Source organism: Setaria italica, chromosome IX, assembly GCF_000263155.2.
Source record: "Setaria italica strain Yugu1 chromosome IX, Setaria_italica_v2.0, whole genome shotgun sequence".
Lineage (NCBI taxonomy): Eukaryota > Viridiplantae > Streptophyta > Magnoliopsida > Poales > Poaceae > Setaria > Setaria italica.
The window spans coordinates 35,334,116-35,352,534 of NC_028458.1; the positions used below are offsets into that span (position 1 = coordinate 35,334,116).

General features: G+C 44.8%; 4 protein-coding genes across 5 annotated transcripts; 3 read left to right on the forward strand and 1 right to left on the reverse strand.

The window, feature by feature from the left end:
• Window positions 1-751: 751 nt before the first annotated feature.
• On the forward strand, window positions 752-2,519 carry LOC101755678. The gene is made up of 4 exons (XM_004983461.3): window positions 752-1,047; window positions 1,137-1,246; window positions 1,332-1,416; window positions 2,152-2,519. The coding sequence occupies exons 1-4, from the start codon at window positions 811-813 to the stop codon at window positions 2,239-2,241; spliced, it is 522 nt and encodes a 173-aa protein (XP_004983518.1). The 5' UTR covers window positions 752-810; the 3' UTR covers window positions 2,242-2,519.
• Window positions 2,520-3,283: 764 nt separating this feature from the next.
• On the reverse strand, window positions 3,284-5,346 carry LOC101756077 (probable WRKY transcription factor 14). Its single transcript, XM_004983462.2, has 2 exons — window positions 4,502-5,346; window positions 3,284-4,427 (listed from the first exon to the last, which is right to left on the reverse strand). The coding sequence occupies exons 1-2, from the start codon at window positions 4,936-4,938 to the stop codon at window positions 3,599-3,601; spliced, it is 1,266 nt and encodes a 421-aa protein (XP_004983519.1). The 5' UTR covers window positions 4,939-5,346; the 3' UTR covers window positions 3,284-3,598.
• A 5,534-nt stretch (window positions 5,347-10,880) lies between these two features.
• Window positions 10,881-13,615, forward strand: LOC101756479 (probable NADH dehydrogenase [ubiquinone] 1 alpha subcomplex subunit 12). The gene is made up of 5 exons (XM_004983463.3): window positions 10,881-11,087; window positions 12,175-12,201; window positions 12,294-12,385; window positions 12,716-12,825; window positions 13,273-13,615. The coding sequence occupies exons 1-5, from the start codon at window positions 10,999-11,001 to the stop codon at window positions 13,432-13,434; spliced, it is 480 nt and encodes a 159-aa protein (XP_004983520.1). The 5' UTR covers window positions 10,881-10,998; the 3' UTR covers window positions 13,435-13,615.
• A 283-nt stretch (window positions 13,616-13,898) lies between these two features.
• On the forward strand, window positions 13,899-17,882 carry LOC101756884 (D-xylose-proton symporter-like 2). Of its 2 annotated transcripts, none has more exons than XM_022823185.1 (13): window positions 13,899-14,117; window positions 14,242-14,393; window positions 14,705-14,783; window positions 14,885-14,944; window positions 15,053-15,119; window positions 15,217-15,341; window positions 15,432-15,533; window positions 15,615-15,983; window positions 16,113-16,160; window positions 16,387-16,449; window positions 16,659-16,921; window positions 17,107-17,244; window positions 17,381-17,882. In XM_022823185.1, exons 1-12 carry the CDS (start codon window positions 14,073-14,075, stop codon window positions 17,123-17,125), a joined length of 1,392 nt encoding a protein of 463 aa, XP_022678920.1. In that variant the 5' UTR covers window positions 13,899-14,072; the 3' UTR covers window positions 17,126-17,244; window positions 17,381-17,882. The 2 variants fall into 2 exon arrangements, with proteins under 2 accessions (XP_022678920.1, XP_022678921.1); XM_022823186.1 differs by having other exon boundaries at window positions 13,902-14,117; window positions 14,245-14,393.
• Window positions 17,883-18,419: the final 537 nt, after the last annotated feature.

Below are 18,419 nucleotides of genomic sequence, written 5' to 3' on the forward strand. Positions count from 1 at the left end.
TGTTCACGCAATCTAGTTTAACATTAGTGTTCAAGAAATCTTGTGTGTATATATATATATATATATATATATATATATATATATATATATATATATATTATATATGTTTAATTAGCACTAGACTAGATGCTCCCAACCTATGAAAATAATCGTTAAAGATGAACTTTGTTAGAAATGCCATATAATATCCTTTATCACCCAACAAAATGGAACAGCTTGAATTGTAGGTAGGGAAAAGACAAATCTCATTAAAGGGGTGCACCGGATCAACTGAAATAGTCCAGGAAAGTAAACAAACTATAATTTTGTTCAAATGGTTAAGTTGATAAGGTGAATCATTCTTAATAGTGAAATGGACTTCTAAAATTTTATCCTTTCAGCATATGTGCTTCCAATCATCCAAGGTGTTTGTGATATTTAATGTAACAAAACCATCCAAGGTTCAGCTCCAACCCCTCCATGGGTATTTGGCACACAAAAGGCATTTTCTTCTCACGTTTGTGCAAAATAAAAGGCTCGATGTAAGAAATTTGACCTTTTCTTTTAGGAATTCGAGGGAAAACAAAATTTGGCTAGGCTTTTCACCGTTTCACGTGCTCCATTTGAGTAAAGACCAACAACCCCCAGCAGGCCAGCACCAACAACCCTGAAGCCCAAACTTTGGCCGAATGAAATAAAACAGGCCCCCAAAGTTTGATGGGCTCCAAAGAAAATGATGGATCAAGTGATCCACATTGCATAGCGAAATGGACGAACCCTAGGCCCGCCAAACTCTCACACAGAGACAGAGAGAACAGAGAGTTCTGATCGATGCGGCGGTGGTGGTGCGCCGCCGCCGGCCTCGGCCGCCGCGTCCTCTCGTCCTCCTCCTCCGCCTCCGCCTCCGCCGTCGCCTCCCATGCCCGCCCGCTGCCGCCACCCCTGCTCCCAAAACCCCCCTCTTTCACCGTCGCTTTCTCCTTGTCCTGCCGCCGGCATCACTCCCTCCACGCGCCTCTTCCCCAGGGGTTCTTCCACCCGGCCATCGCTTCCTCCTTCCGCCCTCCGGTGAGCTCCCGTCTCTTCTCCTCTCGTCTCATTCGGTTCGATTGCCTACTGCTTTCGTGCTGATTTGCTCTGTGGATGGTGTCGCGCAGTCGGCGCTTCAGCAGCAGGTGCGGCACTACGCCAAGAAGGAGGGGAGGTCGCGCGCGCCGCTCACGCCCACCAAGTCCAAAGTCAAGAAATACAAGATGAAGGCCCCCTCGTAATTGCTCATTCATTTACCTCGTGTGCTTCTCACCTTCTTAGCGGGCACATCAAGCAGCTGATTTTTTTGCTCTTGTTGCTAGGTCCATGAAGTTTAGATTCAGAACCATGAACGACGGGCAGATCCGCAGGTGGAGGGCGGGCAAGCGCCACAATGCGCACCTCAAGGTACATTCAGACTAAGCTAGTGACCATGCTTTCTTCATCAATTGCAGCAACACTTCTAGAATGCTGTTTTGACTTGTATGGACTGCCATGTACTGTGAACCAAACCAAACTGAACACTGCGATCTGCAATCCTTAGAATTTGCCCCCCATGAAACTAAATCGTCATTTTACTGAAGCAGAACCTTTTAGCGAGTGCTCTAGATTTTCAATTCCAGCTAGTAGAGTGCCTCGTTAAACAATGTAAGCCCTGCTCTCGGATAGGTATTCTGTACAGGATAATTTGAAAAATAGCCATATTCCCGTATTTGATGGAATCATGGGATATATATTTGCCCTAGTACATACTGCAGTATCATTGGTTTCTAGTGAAATCAAGTTAAGCATTCCAGGAAATGGCTTTGCCTTGGGCCCTGTCCCTGCATGCAAATTAGAAACAACAACCTGCAAAAATGTTGAGAAAGTTAATCTACTTATGCTTGCATTCTTCTTTCTCTTGTAGACTGTTTAAATTAGAATCATGCTCATTTCCAGTCTTTCGAGATTCTTCTTTCCTGTAGTAAAAATCATGAAAAAAAATCCACAATATCTTGACACGTCCATGTAGGACTGGCTATCATATTTTACAGATAGATAGTGTTGCCTATTTTACACGTCCATGTAGGCTTTCACCAGTGATGCATTTGTACATTGTAACATTACTTGTATTTGATATTCTTATGAATTATGGCATTGCAGTCTAAGCAAGCAAAACGAAGACTTCGGAAGCCTGCATTGGTGCATTTAGCTTACGCAAAGGTTATAAAGAAGCTCAACTTCTGTGGGTAGGAAATAAAGGAAGATGTTGCGGAGTTTGGCATGGGTACTGACTGCCACCCGCTGCATCCACATGCAAATTGTAAACGCTGGAGTCTCGATGGACTAGTTTGAATTCTTACTTTTGTCATTTGATGCACTGTCTTCAGATGTTGTGCTCTCATCTGTTTCTACTGATGCGAAGCTGTTTGTTTTCTGCTAAATGATATAAAGTTGCGCTGCATTCTGTTATGCGCACAATCTCAGAGAAATTCATCAGAGTCATGTGGAAACTCGCTTCAGTAAAAAAAGAGCTCTGCTGCAAAATCCAGTGGCTATAATTTTTGGCTGGAATTTTGATGTGGAAATTCAGTGTGCAGATATTACTCTTTCCGAAACAGTAGTTTTAGTGTATTACTGCAATCCTTTTGGTATGGAGGGGAATTTTAATGTGGAGATTCAGTGTACAGATGTTACTTTTCTGAAACCGTGGTCAGTAAAGTTTTGTTTTTTAAAAAATATTATGATTGTATTGCAGACTTCTTGTAGTTTTGGCTGTTTGCACTGTGTTACTATAACTGCACTCCTTTCGGTATGGAGGCTTCTGGTGGGAGGTGAATGTTTCTTTTGTGGAGGAATTGGTGTGGAAGGTTATTAAGAGATGGACTCAAAAGAAAGCCCTTTTTTTGGCATCGTCCAGTCTCATCGGCAACTATGAGCAACAGCGATTGCATATTTGCATTGTGGTAAGAAGATTCTTGTTGTCGTTTGAGCTTTTTATCTCGGCATTCTGTCCTCAGGTTCTCCTTTCATCCTGCACCACTTTTCTTTTTCTTTTTCACTTTATTTTTTGGGACTGAACAGTGCCTTTGGACTTATCTTTGGCATTCAATCATTAACGAGGCAGACTATGGAGCTGGAAGTGACAGATCGAGATTCAGACACGAATATTGTTCGAGATTCAGAAACGAATATTATTCTGTCTCTGTTTTTACCATCGAGACAAGTTTATGAATTTGCAAATGTGATTCCATATGTTTACAAGTTAAATTTGAAGGTGTTTCTTCAGGTCGTATAAGTTTGATTCTGCGCGCATATTTAACAATCATCCACAAGTACTACATCTCACATACAATTTTCCCTTGGTAACTATGTTAATAGCTCATTAGTCCTTTTCGGTTAAAATTGAAAACGACACAATCAAGAGAAGTTGCAGAATTCCAAAGAGGCTAGTAAAACTATAAAAATTACCACTATGATCTGTAGGCGCGCGCTTGATTTGCATTTGAAATTGGGCGGCCTGGCTACCTGTATATGCAAATTACTAGGAATTTGCTTAATCAGTTCTAGATGAGTATTGGCTGACGCTGATCAGGCAGCATCCAGCCATCTAACTGTAACCGCCTTTATTTGCTGCTGCTGCTTCTCCAGCAACTCCAAATGAGGCGCCCACCCAGTCCAAGAAGCTGAAGCTGAAGGGATCCCGATCCAGCAGCAGCCGCTTGTCTTCTTCCTCCGGCAGCCTCTCCAGGTGATCAGCAGTGGCATGCTGTTGCTGCTGCTTTTTCGAGTGGAAGCTGGAGGCGCACAGGACGTTGAGGGCGCCGTCCATATCCGCAATCATGCCGCCCACCACCAAGTCGTGACCAGCAGCAGCGTCCTCCTGGGCGGGCTCGAGGCTATCCATGTCGAGCACCTCCTTCTTGAGCAGCAGCTGGTGGTTATGGATACTGGCGGTGATGGAGCCTGCCGGCGTGGTAGAATTGTCGGCGACGACGACGTCGCTGGCGTGGCGGTGGGGCGGTGTCGGGTCAGTAACGGCAGCAGCGGCCGCGGAGCGACGCTGATGGTGATGGCTCTGCTTGGCCGACGGGGAGGAGGAGGAGGACGTGGCGGCGGCGGCCGGCCTGATGGAGCCGGCGAGCGCGTTGCGGTGCGTGGGCCAGGGGTGGTTGTGGTCGGAGGTGTAGGTGATGACGAGCATGGAGGGGTCGGTGCGGCTGCGCTCCACCTGCTTCCGGGCGGAGCATCCCTTGGAGCTGCTGCACCGGTAGTATCCCCTCGGGTACGGCGACCCCTTGATGGGCTTCTGCCCGTACTTCCTCCACGCCCAGAGGTCCGACGGCACCACCTCGCCGCTCGTGCTCGGCCGCCCGCCCACACCCGGCGGCGGCGCCACCGGCGCAGGGATGCACACCACCTTCTTCGTCTGGCTCTTCCTGTAGCGAGGTGTCAGCAGAGACATCGACCTAGCTATGTCATATAATCATGGAAATGAACTTGTGATTCGAACCTTCGCTTGATGGACGGGGCATGATCAGGGTGAGGGGCCATCGCCATGTCCTCCAGGCCGAGTTCGTCCAGCACTGCAGGGGTGTTGGCCACGTCGTCTTCCCTCAGCTCGACGACGAAGCTGGAGCTAGACATGAGCTGCTGGGGAATCAGTAGCCCCTCTGCCTCTGGATGGTGGTGCTGTGGATACAAGGCACGGTCACAACCGGCGATGCTGCTGCTAACCATGAGCCCCATGCCGCCATTGCCATGCACCAGCAGCTCCTCCTCTTCCTCCGGCAGATGATGGGAGCCCAACGAGCCATGGCTGCGGACAGCTGGGGCAGGAGTGCCCAGCGGCAGCCTGTGGTGAGACGGCGGTTGCTGCTGCAGGCTCGCCCGGACGACGTCGGAGAGGTCGCCTTGATCGGCCGGCGACAGCCAGAAGAAGTCACACATTTTTACCTACTGCTACAAATATGCAGAGACGATGAACAATTTGTCACTAGGTGGGCTACAAATTCACCAGGGAGAAGCCAAAGAGAGGCCGGGTTGCCTACTTGCCCAGAACAACAAGCTACTAGCTAGTAGACAAACTGGCAAGCCAAGCAGGGGTCGATCGATGGAGCATGCAGCATGGAGATTGGAGATGAAGAATTAAGTAACTGTCATGGTCAGGGGCTTCAGGGCTGACCACCGGCTGAAGCAGGACAACGCAGATATATAATGGATCGGAGCTAGAGCCAGCGTTATCGACCACTGTAGCAGGATAGAGCTGCCTACTAGAGTCCTAGAGCTATATGCAAATGCAATGCGTGCACCATTGCAGGGTCCACATCGACGGTACTGTGCTGCCACTGACACGCTCAGTAACATCATCGCATCCGTCTACCCCATCCACGCCAATGATCCACGTACACATACGTGTATCGTACAGTACGTGATGAGTAGCAGTTACTGCCGGCTACAGTGGCCTACTCCTATCCAAGCTATCTGGTGTCTTTTCGTCCATCCTTTTCTGCTGCGTGCTCTTCTTTTCCCGCCCTAGCTAGCTTATTTGCATTGGGCTCCATCCGGCCGTCGGTCTCAGCTCGATCAGACGCGAGCGGCAGCCACCTGCTTTTGATTTTCGTAACCGTCCACATCGATTGATTCATCGATGATGGCGAATTTGCCGTTTCATTGCATCATGCTGCTCAATGTAGCGCGCAGCTGTGGCTGTGATTGGTAGGGTGCATAGCTCATATCCAGGCTTGTGTAATGCAGTTTAGTTTTGTTTGGATCTGACTTCAACAATGCAAACGAGCCCGCAAACCTGGCTAACTGGAAACGCGGATGAGATGCGTTTCCATGTATGCAGGCTGCGCAAGGGTGGCGGTGGGCGATGCTTCAGGTCACCTCCTTCTCTGTGTCCATCGCATCCTTTTGTTAGCGCCCGCTCTGCTGGTCGTCTTCCTCTTTGAGACAAGTTCCTGGTAGGTGCCGCGCTCGTGCAACTCGAGGGCCGAAGCTCCACTGCGGCAGTGTGGTTGTAGCCCAGCTCACCTCTGTCTTGACTCAGACGGTGATGCCGAGTTGCCGTGCCAGAGGTTGTGGGTGGCGAGTTGTCGAGGAAGAGGGGATTTGCGGGCGGTGGAGCTCAATTGGCAGTGGTGGAGTTCGATTTGACCATGCTGGAACTTGATTCGGCCTCCGTGATCGTCGATTTCCCCTCCTGAATCGAATCCAATCGAGCTCCAACTTCAATCGAATCGAGACCCTCCAACTCGATTGGAATCGTGCCGGTGGAGACTTAGGTGCTTGTCGTTGGAAGCCAAAGGAGGTGCCTGTAGCCATCCGTGCTCATGCGGAGGTAAGAAAGGCGGGATGGCGCATCAGGCACGCACCAGATGGCAAAAGCAAAGAGGCAAGAGCTGGATTGGATGGTGGTCCGTGTGCTTGGTGATAAGTGCTTGAACGGTGATGGAAAAGTCGAATTGTGTTATGTTATGTTTCCCCCTCGAGAAACTAGTAGCCAGTGCCTATCTTCACAAGCAACAGTGATTGGGGATCAATGTCTTCACCACGGACGGTGAGTGTAGGGCGCATAGAAGAAGAGAGAAAGGAAGAAGATGACGGGTGGTAACTTCACCTTTAGGAAATACAGGATGATCATATCATATTATGCAGCCAACCAAACATGAGTATAGCAGACTAGGCTATCTATAGCCACCCAACCAAACACAAGCAATTTGCATTGATTTAGCATGATCAAAATAAACCTGGGTTAGAGTTAGCCTGGCCAAGAACTAGTGTAGCCTACCAATTACTACCTATATAATCTGTCCCATCTCTCATGATGTGCTATCTTCGATCCGTCTCTATTTGCATCTGCACTCCAGAAAGCTGTGTCACTTTGCCTTTTACAAACTGTTCTTTCTTTCTTCTTTTTTCTTTTGTGATGATGCAAACTGCGCTTTCTCTCTCTCGCTCTCCTCCTTTTCAAATGAAAAAAGATATATATGCATCATCGGAACTCAGTTTTCTTTTTGAAAACTGGAACAATTTAAAATTATGCTCCTATAAGCACCTTCTTTTTTGAGTAGTCACATGGGGTCACCTTCTTTTTCCAAAAGTTTTGTGTGCCCATGTAGTCGTCCATGATCTACATTCTACAGATATACATGTCTTTATAATTTTTAAAAAGTGCACAAAGGGCATTTTTGGCATTTTTCAAAACGGGCGGCCTAGCTACAGCCATAATCACTTAGATCTGCATCTTATATAACTATTGATTAAAGATTAGGTGTTAATATATTTCAAGGAACTTTTAGAACCTTGCTAGTGGCGCATCTATGCCTTGGTACCAAAACTCGAACCACAGGTTGAATGATTAATATTGTTTTTGACCGAAACGATTAATATTTTAATTTAGTGTAACAGGCAATGAAATGTTCCGAATTGTTATTTGTTGGCATCAACTACTCCATAAAATAGCATTATAGGCGATTGATTCCTAATAAATACATACTTTGTGCACGAATACATAGTTCAAATTCGGATTGCTTGAAAAAACACAAAGTTATTTATCCAATTAGTTACTATGTTTATTATATCAAAAGCTCCGATCACAACATCATATGGACAATTGTACTAGACAACTTGTTTCTCATAGAATTACATTGGAAGGCCCCAACGTGTTATCCAACACATCCATGCATGGCATAACTACATTGTAGATGGATCCAAAACAAATCATCCGATTTAATTTTAAAAAATCAAAGGAGGAAATGGTTTTTGATTTAATTTGTGCACATCAACTAAAACAAACAACAGAGAGCTAAGCCCACTGTTCCTAACCAACTAGAGAACTGACCTAAAGAAGACTTGGTCTAGCTTCTAAACCCAAACCTCACTTGATAGTACGACCAAAGAGAAACAAGACTTTGCTACTTAAGCGACGCTCTCAACATCATGTTACATTGAGGTCTTGCTAGCAAGACCGACAACATTGTAAAGACAAAGAAACAAGAATTTACTTTAGTTAGTAGTTGTCTAGATGGGCTGTCACCAAATGTAATTGCTAATCAATACAAGGGATAGCCTAAACAAGTAAGACTATTACTCTTGTTTATAGGAAACAAGTTAATAATGGCAAATGAATGATCACGAATGGTGGAAGGAACACTAATTGAGGTTGCCCCAACTGAGCGAAAGAGCACGCCTTTAGTAAAATACATAGTTGTATATGTAAAAAAGTAGAAACTTTGCACATATAAACACACATCACACAAAAAGGTAAAATCGAGCGATGAACACTAGAAAGCTGAGCTTTTATCAAGGAACATATTGCAACACATATATTTTGTTGCATTAGGTATATAGTTTATGTTGCCCTGATAATATTACCATGGCAATACTCAATTATGTTCCAACATTTTGAAATGTTACCATATTCTTTTAATTTTGTTTGCAAGTGTTTGCTAGTATTGCAACCGAGCTTTAAATAAATAATGGATTTTTGGTGATCTTGCCCCTACTTTGAAGTGCAATTATATTTTTACCCTCATTTTTCTAACTTTGATTTTACCCTCAACTATTCACAGGTTATTGTGATTTTGCCCTTGGTCTTTGCGTATTTGACTCTGTTTTGACCATTGACTAGGGGCAAAATCGTATTGACTTGTGAATAGTCGAGGGCAAAATCACAAAGTTGAAAAAATGAGGGCAAAATCACAATTACACTTCAAAACAGGGGCAAGAACACAAATGCTCCATAAATATTTGACTTGTTTGTATTTTTATTTTACTGCAATATTTTTTTGGCAATATAACATTTTTGTTGTCACAATTTGTTCTGTTGTGGTAATGCTTGAGAAATTGGTTGTAACATCAACCTGTTGCAATAATATAAAAACATTGTTATCGGATTTTAACTATTGACACTTTTTCTTGAATTTAATGCTTTCAAGTAAGAGGGTAAGTCTATCTTCATCTTAAAGTCATATAATAAGTTTAGCATTGTTGTAAGGCATTTTCTGAAAATTAAAATAGTGAGGTTTCATGTTCAAATAATAATGATGCTGACTCTAGATGCTTAACAAATTTAATTTATACAATTTTATTGTCGTGTAAAAGAGATCACTGCAATAACAATTCTATTGCCACGATAAAACATTATGGTGATAAATATGTTGTCCCATGATAATAGTTGTTGCAACTGTATCATATAGCGATGTTTACTTGCACCGCACGCAACTAATTGCCAGGACCGACAACAATTTTGAAATTATTGCAGCATCAGCATATGTTACCATGATTTTGACCACAATGCTACTATTTTGATGTGTGGCAAATAGTCTAGTCTAGTTTTGTGCTTGTAGTCAAGTGTGTTACTCCTTTCGCTCCAATAACACCTGCCATTTTTGTTTTGCTCCAATAACACCTGTCCAATAACACTTAAACTTCTCCAACTTTAAGCAAGTTCATAGAAAAATGCACACTAAGATCTGCAACTGCAATTCGTTTCATTCAATCCACCATAAGATATTTTTTACGATTTATTTATTTGCTATTGTAGATTTTAATTTATTTCTCTATAAACTTGGTCAACAACAGAACGATAGACTTAGAAGTAGGACAAAACTCAGATGACCTATATTTTGAAATGGAGCAAATAATAGTAGTCAAATGCCACATTAACTAACCTTTCTCCCCTCTCCACACGCATCGCCGTCATGCTAAGCAGCACACCAAGAATATCATGAGCCATGAGTGAATTGAGAAACGAGCGACTAAGTTAGGCGCTGTATACATTATTACAAGACGCAGTAGCGACAAGACGGGTGCGTGGTCTGATGGAAGGATGTGTGGATCGATCCGACTACGACTGGTAGCAGGTAGGAGTTACAAAGCTTAAGTGCGCACGATCGTCGACGACGAGGACGATGATGATGATGATGGGTGAGGCGACATGTAATGTGATGGATGTAATGTAATGCGCGAAATGAATGAGTTGAGAAGCCGCAAGCATGACCAACGCTAGGTAGCAGCTAGTAGGATCGACGGAAGAGATCAAAGTGGCGACGGATTCGATTGGACTGATCATGTGAAGAAAGGATTGGGGGTGGCATGCCCCGGCCAGCTATAGTACGTAGGCCTTTAGCCGCATTCCTTTCCTGCTTTATTACAGCACTCCACTGGACATGTAATGTGAGTGCATGGATGCGTACAACTAATTGACCTTTGAGATGCATCGCACCGGCCAGCCGGCTTCGTCTGATCAATCGACCCATCCATCCATCGGAGGCCAATGATCGAGTGCGCGCGCTAATCGATCAGTTTCAGAATCTGATGATGCAGCTGCTGCTAGCCTGCTAGAAAGTGTATATACTAGCTCCTGTAAGCGTAGACGGATTGATAGACAGCCAGCCAGTGAGCCAGTGACTGCTGCATGTGTACATCGCAGTTCATGCTTCCATGAGTAGTATCATCATCTTTCTTTTTTTCTTTTCCTTTCCTTTCCGCCTTGGATGGATGGATGGATGGATGGATGGATCATGGATGGATGATGGTGGACCAGATCGAGAGATTCCGAACGAGTGGACTCCTTGAACCACTATCTATGGCCCACTTCCAGCTTCCGCTGCTCGCGGGCTGCGGCTGCGCTAACGGACTCCATCAGCAATTTCAGCATAGCAGTAGCAGCTAGCAGCAGGAAGACCAGGGCGAGGAAGACGACGACGCAGAACGAGAACGAGACAGACACAGCCCAGCCCATCATCCATTGCAGGCTGCTTTACGTTTCGTTCATTTTCGACGCCAGGCTCGATGGGCCGGCCCACGTGAAGAAGTTGAGCCCACACTTCATTGGGCCCGAGGTGCAATGCACCCATCATCTTTAGGCAGCCCGCGACGACGAGACGAGCCCGACGAGCAGGACGGACACAGAGAATCGCCAAGTGAACAGACCAGATTCCACCACACCCTCTTCCTTCTTCGCTCCGGTCCGGCGGGTGAGTCGTCGCGTCGCCGGCATCCATGGCGGCGGTGGTGCGCGGCGTGCTGAGGGGCATCAAGGAGAAGGGCCTCACCAACTTCCTCCGCGACGTCCGCGAAGAAGGATACCTGTAACACCTCAATTTCCCTCAGTCTTCTCACGTCCCCCGATTTGCGATTGCGATTTCGATTCGATTCAGATCTCTCCTCTCTTCCCTTGCTTTGTTCGTTCATTCACCGGTAGTATTCTTTGCTCGTTGTGGATCTAACGGGCTACTTATACATAGACCTCCTTTGCTCCCTACGTTTATTAACAGTTTTCGATCCGGTTCCGGGTCTTCCTGCGTTATTCTCCGACGCTGGGGAAATCAAATTTAGGGTTCCTTGCTGAAATCGTAGAATCATCACTACATACCTTTTAATCGCGGTTTCGTCCACGGTTGTAGTGCCAATAATATATCCCTTTGCTCTGCCTTGCCCTACACAATCTCTCATACTGCGTATGCAGTACTGATCGATTATCTACATACCGTATACGAGAGTGGATTCAGTCCTGGCATAAATTGAAATAAACATATACATTTCCTTCCTGTTAGGTTGACTGATTCCACACCCACCTGCAGCCATCTTTCCTTACAGTACCCAAGTCACATGCTTATCAAACTTTTATGAAGTTTAGTGAAGACTATATGAATAGGCATCTAGCATTGTACAGAAAAATGTTTTGACACTGTTGGCTAACCTGCTGCCATGGTTTAGGCTAGTACCCACTTACCCAGCATCTTATACTTTCCTGTGTTCTACAACTTACATACATAGTTACATACACAATCCAATCAAACTACTTGGGAAGACGTCCCATATTAAGTTTCATCAATTAAAAGCAGCCTGATCTGCTGCTCAGCCAGTGGTAACTGTAACCAATCTTGATTGAATATAGTTCAGTTGACAATGATGATTACTTACGCACCACTGCCACCAATTCCGATTTTTAAATGCAAACGCAAGGCGCAGGCGCTTGAATGTCTTATCTTTTCTGCAAAGGATCTGATACTATGTTAATTGTTTGTCACATGTTTATAATTCCTGGAATCTTTCTATTTGATCAATGATCATGTTGTGCTGCGCTTGATATGATTCTCAGTTTTGTAGATTTAGCTAAATTCTATATTTGTTGCATTTGTATCTTGCCATAATCTAACATGCTGTTATTTATAGGAATTGCCTTCTGGATGGGAACCTTTTGTAAGTGCCACCTGCCTTCTCCCTTCCTCCATTTTAAAGGAATGGATATCGCTATGTGCCTTAGCACAGCTAATCCTCCCCCTTTTTTTCAGGCAAACAAAAATTCACAATATTGGCGCAACACTTGTAGGGGTAGACAAGTTTGGAAACAAGTACTATGAGAAACTGCATGACACTCAGTATGGTGAGTAATACTCTATTGTTCTAGTTGATGTGCTACAGTTGTTTTTATTGTGGAATTCTTCTGTGTGTTTGCATTGGAACTTAGATCACGAAGGTGATACACTTTGTGTCTTAGAAAGAACAAAGCCAAACTCTATAACACTGACAGCAATTGCATTTCAAAACTTCACATTTTGTTTTCTTTCCTCCAAACTATGAGATAATTAACTTCGCTCTTTAAAGATCAAGCTTGGATGATGTGCATGTCTTTGTGGGAGCAAAATTTATCTTTTGCTGGTGGCCATTTCCCCTGACTGTACATTAGAATGGTAAGCATTGGTAAATTTTGCAGGAAGGCACAGGTGGGTAGAATATGCAGAGAAAGGGCGCTACAATGCATCCCAAGTGCCTGCTGAATGGCATGGATGGCTGCATCACATCACAGATAACACTGGTGATCAGGCAAGCTTCCCTCTTCTTGTTGATTGTGTTAATTTCTAATTGCTGTTCAAGCTTTACTCTTCTAACATGCTTACGGTAGTGCCTTCTCCCTTCTTTCTTTACCTTCGATGATGTATAGCTATCAAGTGCCTGTATTGATGATGTGTGATTTGTCTCGCTCTGAAACATTTCGTACTTACTGCTTGCACTGATAAACATTTGTCACCCATGTATATTTTTGGTGGTGGGAATCAGGAGTCCTTCGTTTCCTTTGGAACCAGGAAATTTAAGGCTGTGATCTTTGTATTTGGACATTGAGACCGGTTGGCTGATATTCATGATCTGGGATGTTGTCTGGTGTAGATGACAAAAATTCTGTTTCTGAAACACTAGATGATCTTTCTGAGTACTTGAAGGTCGAAACTGGTTAAGCTGATATGGCACTCCTTCCTTTTCCCTGTGCTGCAGCTGCTGGCCCAGAAGACTGCTAGGTACCTTGTGGAGCACAAGCAGAACTACTCTGGTGAGGGTGAGGAGCTGATCTACCACTCCAAGGGGCACGCCCTGAACCCGGGTCAGAGGGACTGGACGAGGTACCAGCCCTGGGAGCCAAAGAAAGAGCAATCCTAGTAAAATGTCTGTGTCCAATCGGGGAGGACCACCCTGTTTGTGTTTTCTTGCTTTTATTGCCTTGGGTTCTTAACGATCCTGAATAATGTTGTACTGGACAACAATACTGTATAATTCGATCATCTCCGTTTGATTTTTGAAAGGTGGTGGTTGTTACTGCTGTAAAAGCAGATTTGCGGAATCTCCTGCGTCTGGCTGCGATGCTAGTACCTCCCTGGATAACTCTGAATTGCACGAGATCAACCTGTTCGTTTTCTTTTGGCGTTGGGGGTCGATCTTGTATCGAAGGAGTGGATCTGTGTGGTTGCGATTTTTTATGATTCTGCTCGGTGCCTTTGCTCCATCTGAATCAGACGGCGCTGCAGATGGTTGGCGTGGTAACTGCGGAGCCCTGCCTGCTGTGACTGTGACTGAGGGAGAGGAGGGTGATGGCAACACAGACGAGGGCGGTTCCCTGAGCACGTGCCCGGGACCGGAGGCGGCAAACGTGCCCTGTTGCCTCACCGGTCTCTCTTCCGCTGCTACCTACCCACCCACGCAACTCACGAAGGTCCTCAAAGCCTCAAACCCAGACGACCAGGAACCTCCCATACGCGACCAAAAACACGACGCTCAGCTCAGCTCCGGCTGCTGCTCCAATGGCTTCCCGTCCTCCTCCCGAGCCTTCTTCCGACTCAAACAAGGTATGGTTGTCCGGCCGGCGCGCCCTCCCGCCATCGACACCAACAATTGACTCGTGTTTCTACCGACTCTCGAACTGATTGAAGATTTCGTGATTCTACTATCTTCGATTGACTTTTGCATCAGCAGGGGTGGGGCGACAACGAGGAGATCCACGTCTCCTCCGGCGGCGTCCAGGCTTACACCGACGACGACGCGGACTGCGAGAGCAGGCGCCCCTTGCTGCTCGGGACTCCCGCCGCCGCCGAGTGCTACTCCGTCCCCGCCGCCGTCCTCCCGTATGCCTCTCCACTCCATTCTTCTCTCGTACCAGCCCTACCTCCCACGATTGGTCAGCCTGCACCCCAAGTCATGCTCTCGAAATTGTGCCTCGTCTCTCCATGGAATGGATTTCGACTTGTCCTCAAGTTGTCGCTCAAAAGTGTCTAGTTTGCCTGTTATTGCACAAATTTTAGAAGACTCTGCTCTTTCTTAACGTATCACTTGCAGAGTCACAGATGCACTGTCTGACAACGAACCTTCAGTCTTACTGCACACATGTACAGTTTACCTTACCAAGGTCTTCCACGTTGGTGAATTTTTGTTGCAGGTTCCTCTTTCCAGCTTTGGGAGGCCTTCTCTATGGCTATGACATTGGGGCAACATCCGGCGCTACCATATCGCTCAAGGTAACATTGTGCCTGCCTGCTTCCCAGAAGTGCCACTTTAGAACTTGCACATCAGTTAGATCAACATTGCTAATTTATCTGTTGCTAAATCCATATTGCAGTCTTCTAAATTCAGTGGCACAACCTGGTACAATTTGTCATCTGTGCAAACTGGCCTTGTGGTAATGCTTTGTTCTCCATCATTGAAAAAGTATTTCAATTTCAGCAAGGTTGGCTTGACTTACTAGCATCCTGTTGCTAAATAATCAAATTGCCCATTTGTAATGCAGGTCAGTGGCTCACTATATGGTGCTTTGATCGGCTCCATCTTGGCATATACTATTGCAGACTTTTTAGGTCTACTATCACCCCTCTTCTTTTCCATGCTACTGCTTATCTACACGCAATTTAGTGTGGTCTTCTCATTTTTGTTTATTCTAATTACCTTCCGCAGGGCGACGCAAAGAGCTTATCCTTTCTTCTATCTCATATTTGATCGGAGCCCTTCTGACAGCAGCAGCACCCAACTTTGCTATCATGGTGGTTGGCCGCCTTTTATATGGCATAGGAATTGGATTGGTAATGGAACCTTTTTGTCATAGTTGACATTGCAAACCATGTGATCACGTACATTGCTTCATGAAGTCTTATGTAAGCTGCTTTCATCAGGCTATGCATGCTGCTCCAATGTATATTGCAGAGACTGCGCCAAGTCGGATAAGAGGCATGCTTATTTCTCTAAAGGAGTTCTTTATTGTTCTTGGGATGCTTGTAAGTGTTTACTAGTTTTTTTTCTCTGTATCATCCCTTCGGTAATGTTTTAATCGTCTTATTTACTTGTATTTTTTGCAGCTTGGTTATATAGCAGGCAATCTCTATGTTGAAGTGGTTTCCGGCTGGCGTTATATGTATGCCACCAGCACACCATTATGTCTCATAATGGGAGTCGGAATGTGCTGGTTGCCCTCGTCGCCTAGGTGGCTCCTTTTATGCGCCATACAAGGGAAGAGAAATCTGCAGGAGACAAAAGAAATTGCGACCCTTTGCTTGTGTCGATTGAGGGGTCAAGCTTCGCCTGATTTGGTCTCAGAGCAGGTTAACTTGATTCTGGAGGAACTGTCATACATTGATGAAGAGAAGCAAGCTGGCTTCAGTGAGATCTTTCAAGGAAAATGTCTTAAAGCAATGATAATTGGATGTGGTTTGGTGTTCTTTCAGCAGGTGATCTCATATATCTTCAGTTTGGTGTATATTTCCTCGTTTCCTACGCTTTACCGACAACAGAGTGTTCTTGTTCTGAAAAAGAAAATTTATGGTATTTCATCTGACCATGCCTTATGTGTATGTCAGGTCACTGGTCAACCTAGCGTGCTATATTATGCAGCTACGATCTTTCAGGTACTGACGTACTGCCTATATGTAATTATCAAATTCAAGCATGTTTGGGTATTCTTGAAACCCACTCATGTTAGGACTTGCTACCACAAACTCCATTATAGGGGCTCAAGGCTTTCAAAACATTGTCAATCTTGTATGAGCAACTTGCGCTTTTAGGGCCTTTGGAATCCCAGCATTGTTATCTTTCAATCCTGTATCACTCATATCTATCATTGTTTGCAAGCAGAGTGCTGGATTTTCTGGTGCATCTGATGCCACTCGTGTGTCAATTCTTCTTGGCTTACTGAAGGTACATGTCAATGCTTTTCACCTTATTTAATCTGATCTCTTGCCGCCCCTGAAAAGGCTTTTAGCAGTGCAATTTATGATTACATCATTTCACTAGAAAGGAAGCGTATTATTTCTAATCTTACTCCAAACCATTGTGCATCTTCCTTTGCAAGGTTCTACACATTCTATTCACTACCCGCTAATGATGTTATGGTTTCCATACTGCAGTTGATCATGACCGGAGTGGCAGTCCTTGTGGTCGACAGACTTGGCAGAAGACCATTACTCATTGGAGGTGTCAGTGGAATTGTAAGTCTGCATTCTAGTGGAATACAGATATCATCATGGAGGGTGTTCCTATGGTTACTTAATTTACCTGTTGATTCTACTATCTGCAGACGTTTCTGTTTTTGCTGTCTCTACTACACATTACTGAAGATGCCTCCTATGTGGCTGTATAAGCCCTTCTACTGTATGTTGGTTGTTACCAGGTACTTTCTCCTCCTTGTACATTGTTCACATAGTCATCTTACCTTATTATTTGAAAACTCCGGTGAGCGACTTGCGTCAGCTGGAGCAGTTGGCTTTGAGAAGTAGTAGTTGAATGGCGCGCCTAGCACCAAAGTTTTAGTAGTTGTCTTGCGCTTCTATCTGATGGAGAGAATTTGCTGTGCAGCTGTCATTTGGTCCTATAGGCTGGCTTATGATCTCGGAGGTTTTCCCATTGAAGCTGCGAGGACGTGGACTGAGCGTCGCTGTTCTTGTGAATTTCGCGTCCAATGCGCTGGTCACCTTTGCTTTCTCTCCACTGGAGGTATGATCCTGCCCTGCCCTTTTATCATTTCGCCAAAGAGCATTGCTGCGTACTCATTCCATCTGCAAGATGTTACTATATCGAAATCATCTGGCTGTTGTTGCTCATGATACTGTGTCTGTGCATGGTGCTATAGGATTTGATTGGGACGGGGTTGCTCTTCTGTGGATTCGGGGTGATCGCAGTGGCGTCTCTCGTGTTCATATTCTGGATCATCCCGGAGACGAAGGGACTCACCCTAGAGGAGATTGAAGCGAGTCTGTAATAGATTAATCCAGAAGAATGTTCGTTCGTCCAAGTTCCAATTAACTGAAGGAACTGCTGGCTGCTGGTGTCGTTTTGCAGCCAGTCTTCTGCTGTAGCTAGCTTATTCGGATTTTCTGCAAGCTGTGGTGGTAATACTTATTGATTCCTGGTAAAGATTAATTCATGAGGTGTACTCACCAGAGGAGCATTGCCTTGCTGCTGTAGGCTGTAGATCTAGCACTGTTGGTCACCCTAAATAAGCAGTAAGCAGCTGTGTGCTATGGGATAAAATGGCCAGTGTATGGGCCTTGTGCTACATGTTGTGGGTGTGATGAAAGTGATGTTTACACCGAGACGGGCTTCATGCCATTAAAGTCCACAAGCTTTCAGTATGGCCCAAAGATAGCCTGTTAGTCGGGCACCTTTCTCTTTCTCTTTGATGAAGTTTCTTCAATAGCGAAAAAAAATTCCGGCTCCAAAATTCTTTTTAAAAATATCAGTCCACAATTGTTATAAAGAAGAAGGCAGTGCTACATAGTCACCAACTTGCGATGGAAAAAGAAACCAACACAAAATTTTAATATTATTATATATTTTAGTATAGTTCCCATCGCTGAAGTGGCTTGCCTACAAAATATCCATTGAGTTGGTTTTTTTACCTATCGTCTTAATTGATCCTTCCGCACTGATGATAGAAACATTCCGCAATTGTGTTGCTAGCTATAGTGTAATAAATTAATCAACTATTCAGTTTATCAAAAAAAAGTATCTCATCTTCCCATGCCTTCAGTGCAGTCTATAGACCACTTGCTATCTACTATTCCCTCCGTTCTAAAAACAAATCATTCTATGTTTAAAACCAAAGCAATACATTTTTTTTTCTAAATTAAAGTAGTTCTAAGGCCTAGTCGTCCCATTTCTTGCTTGGT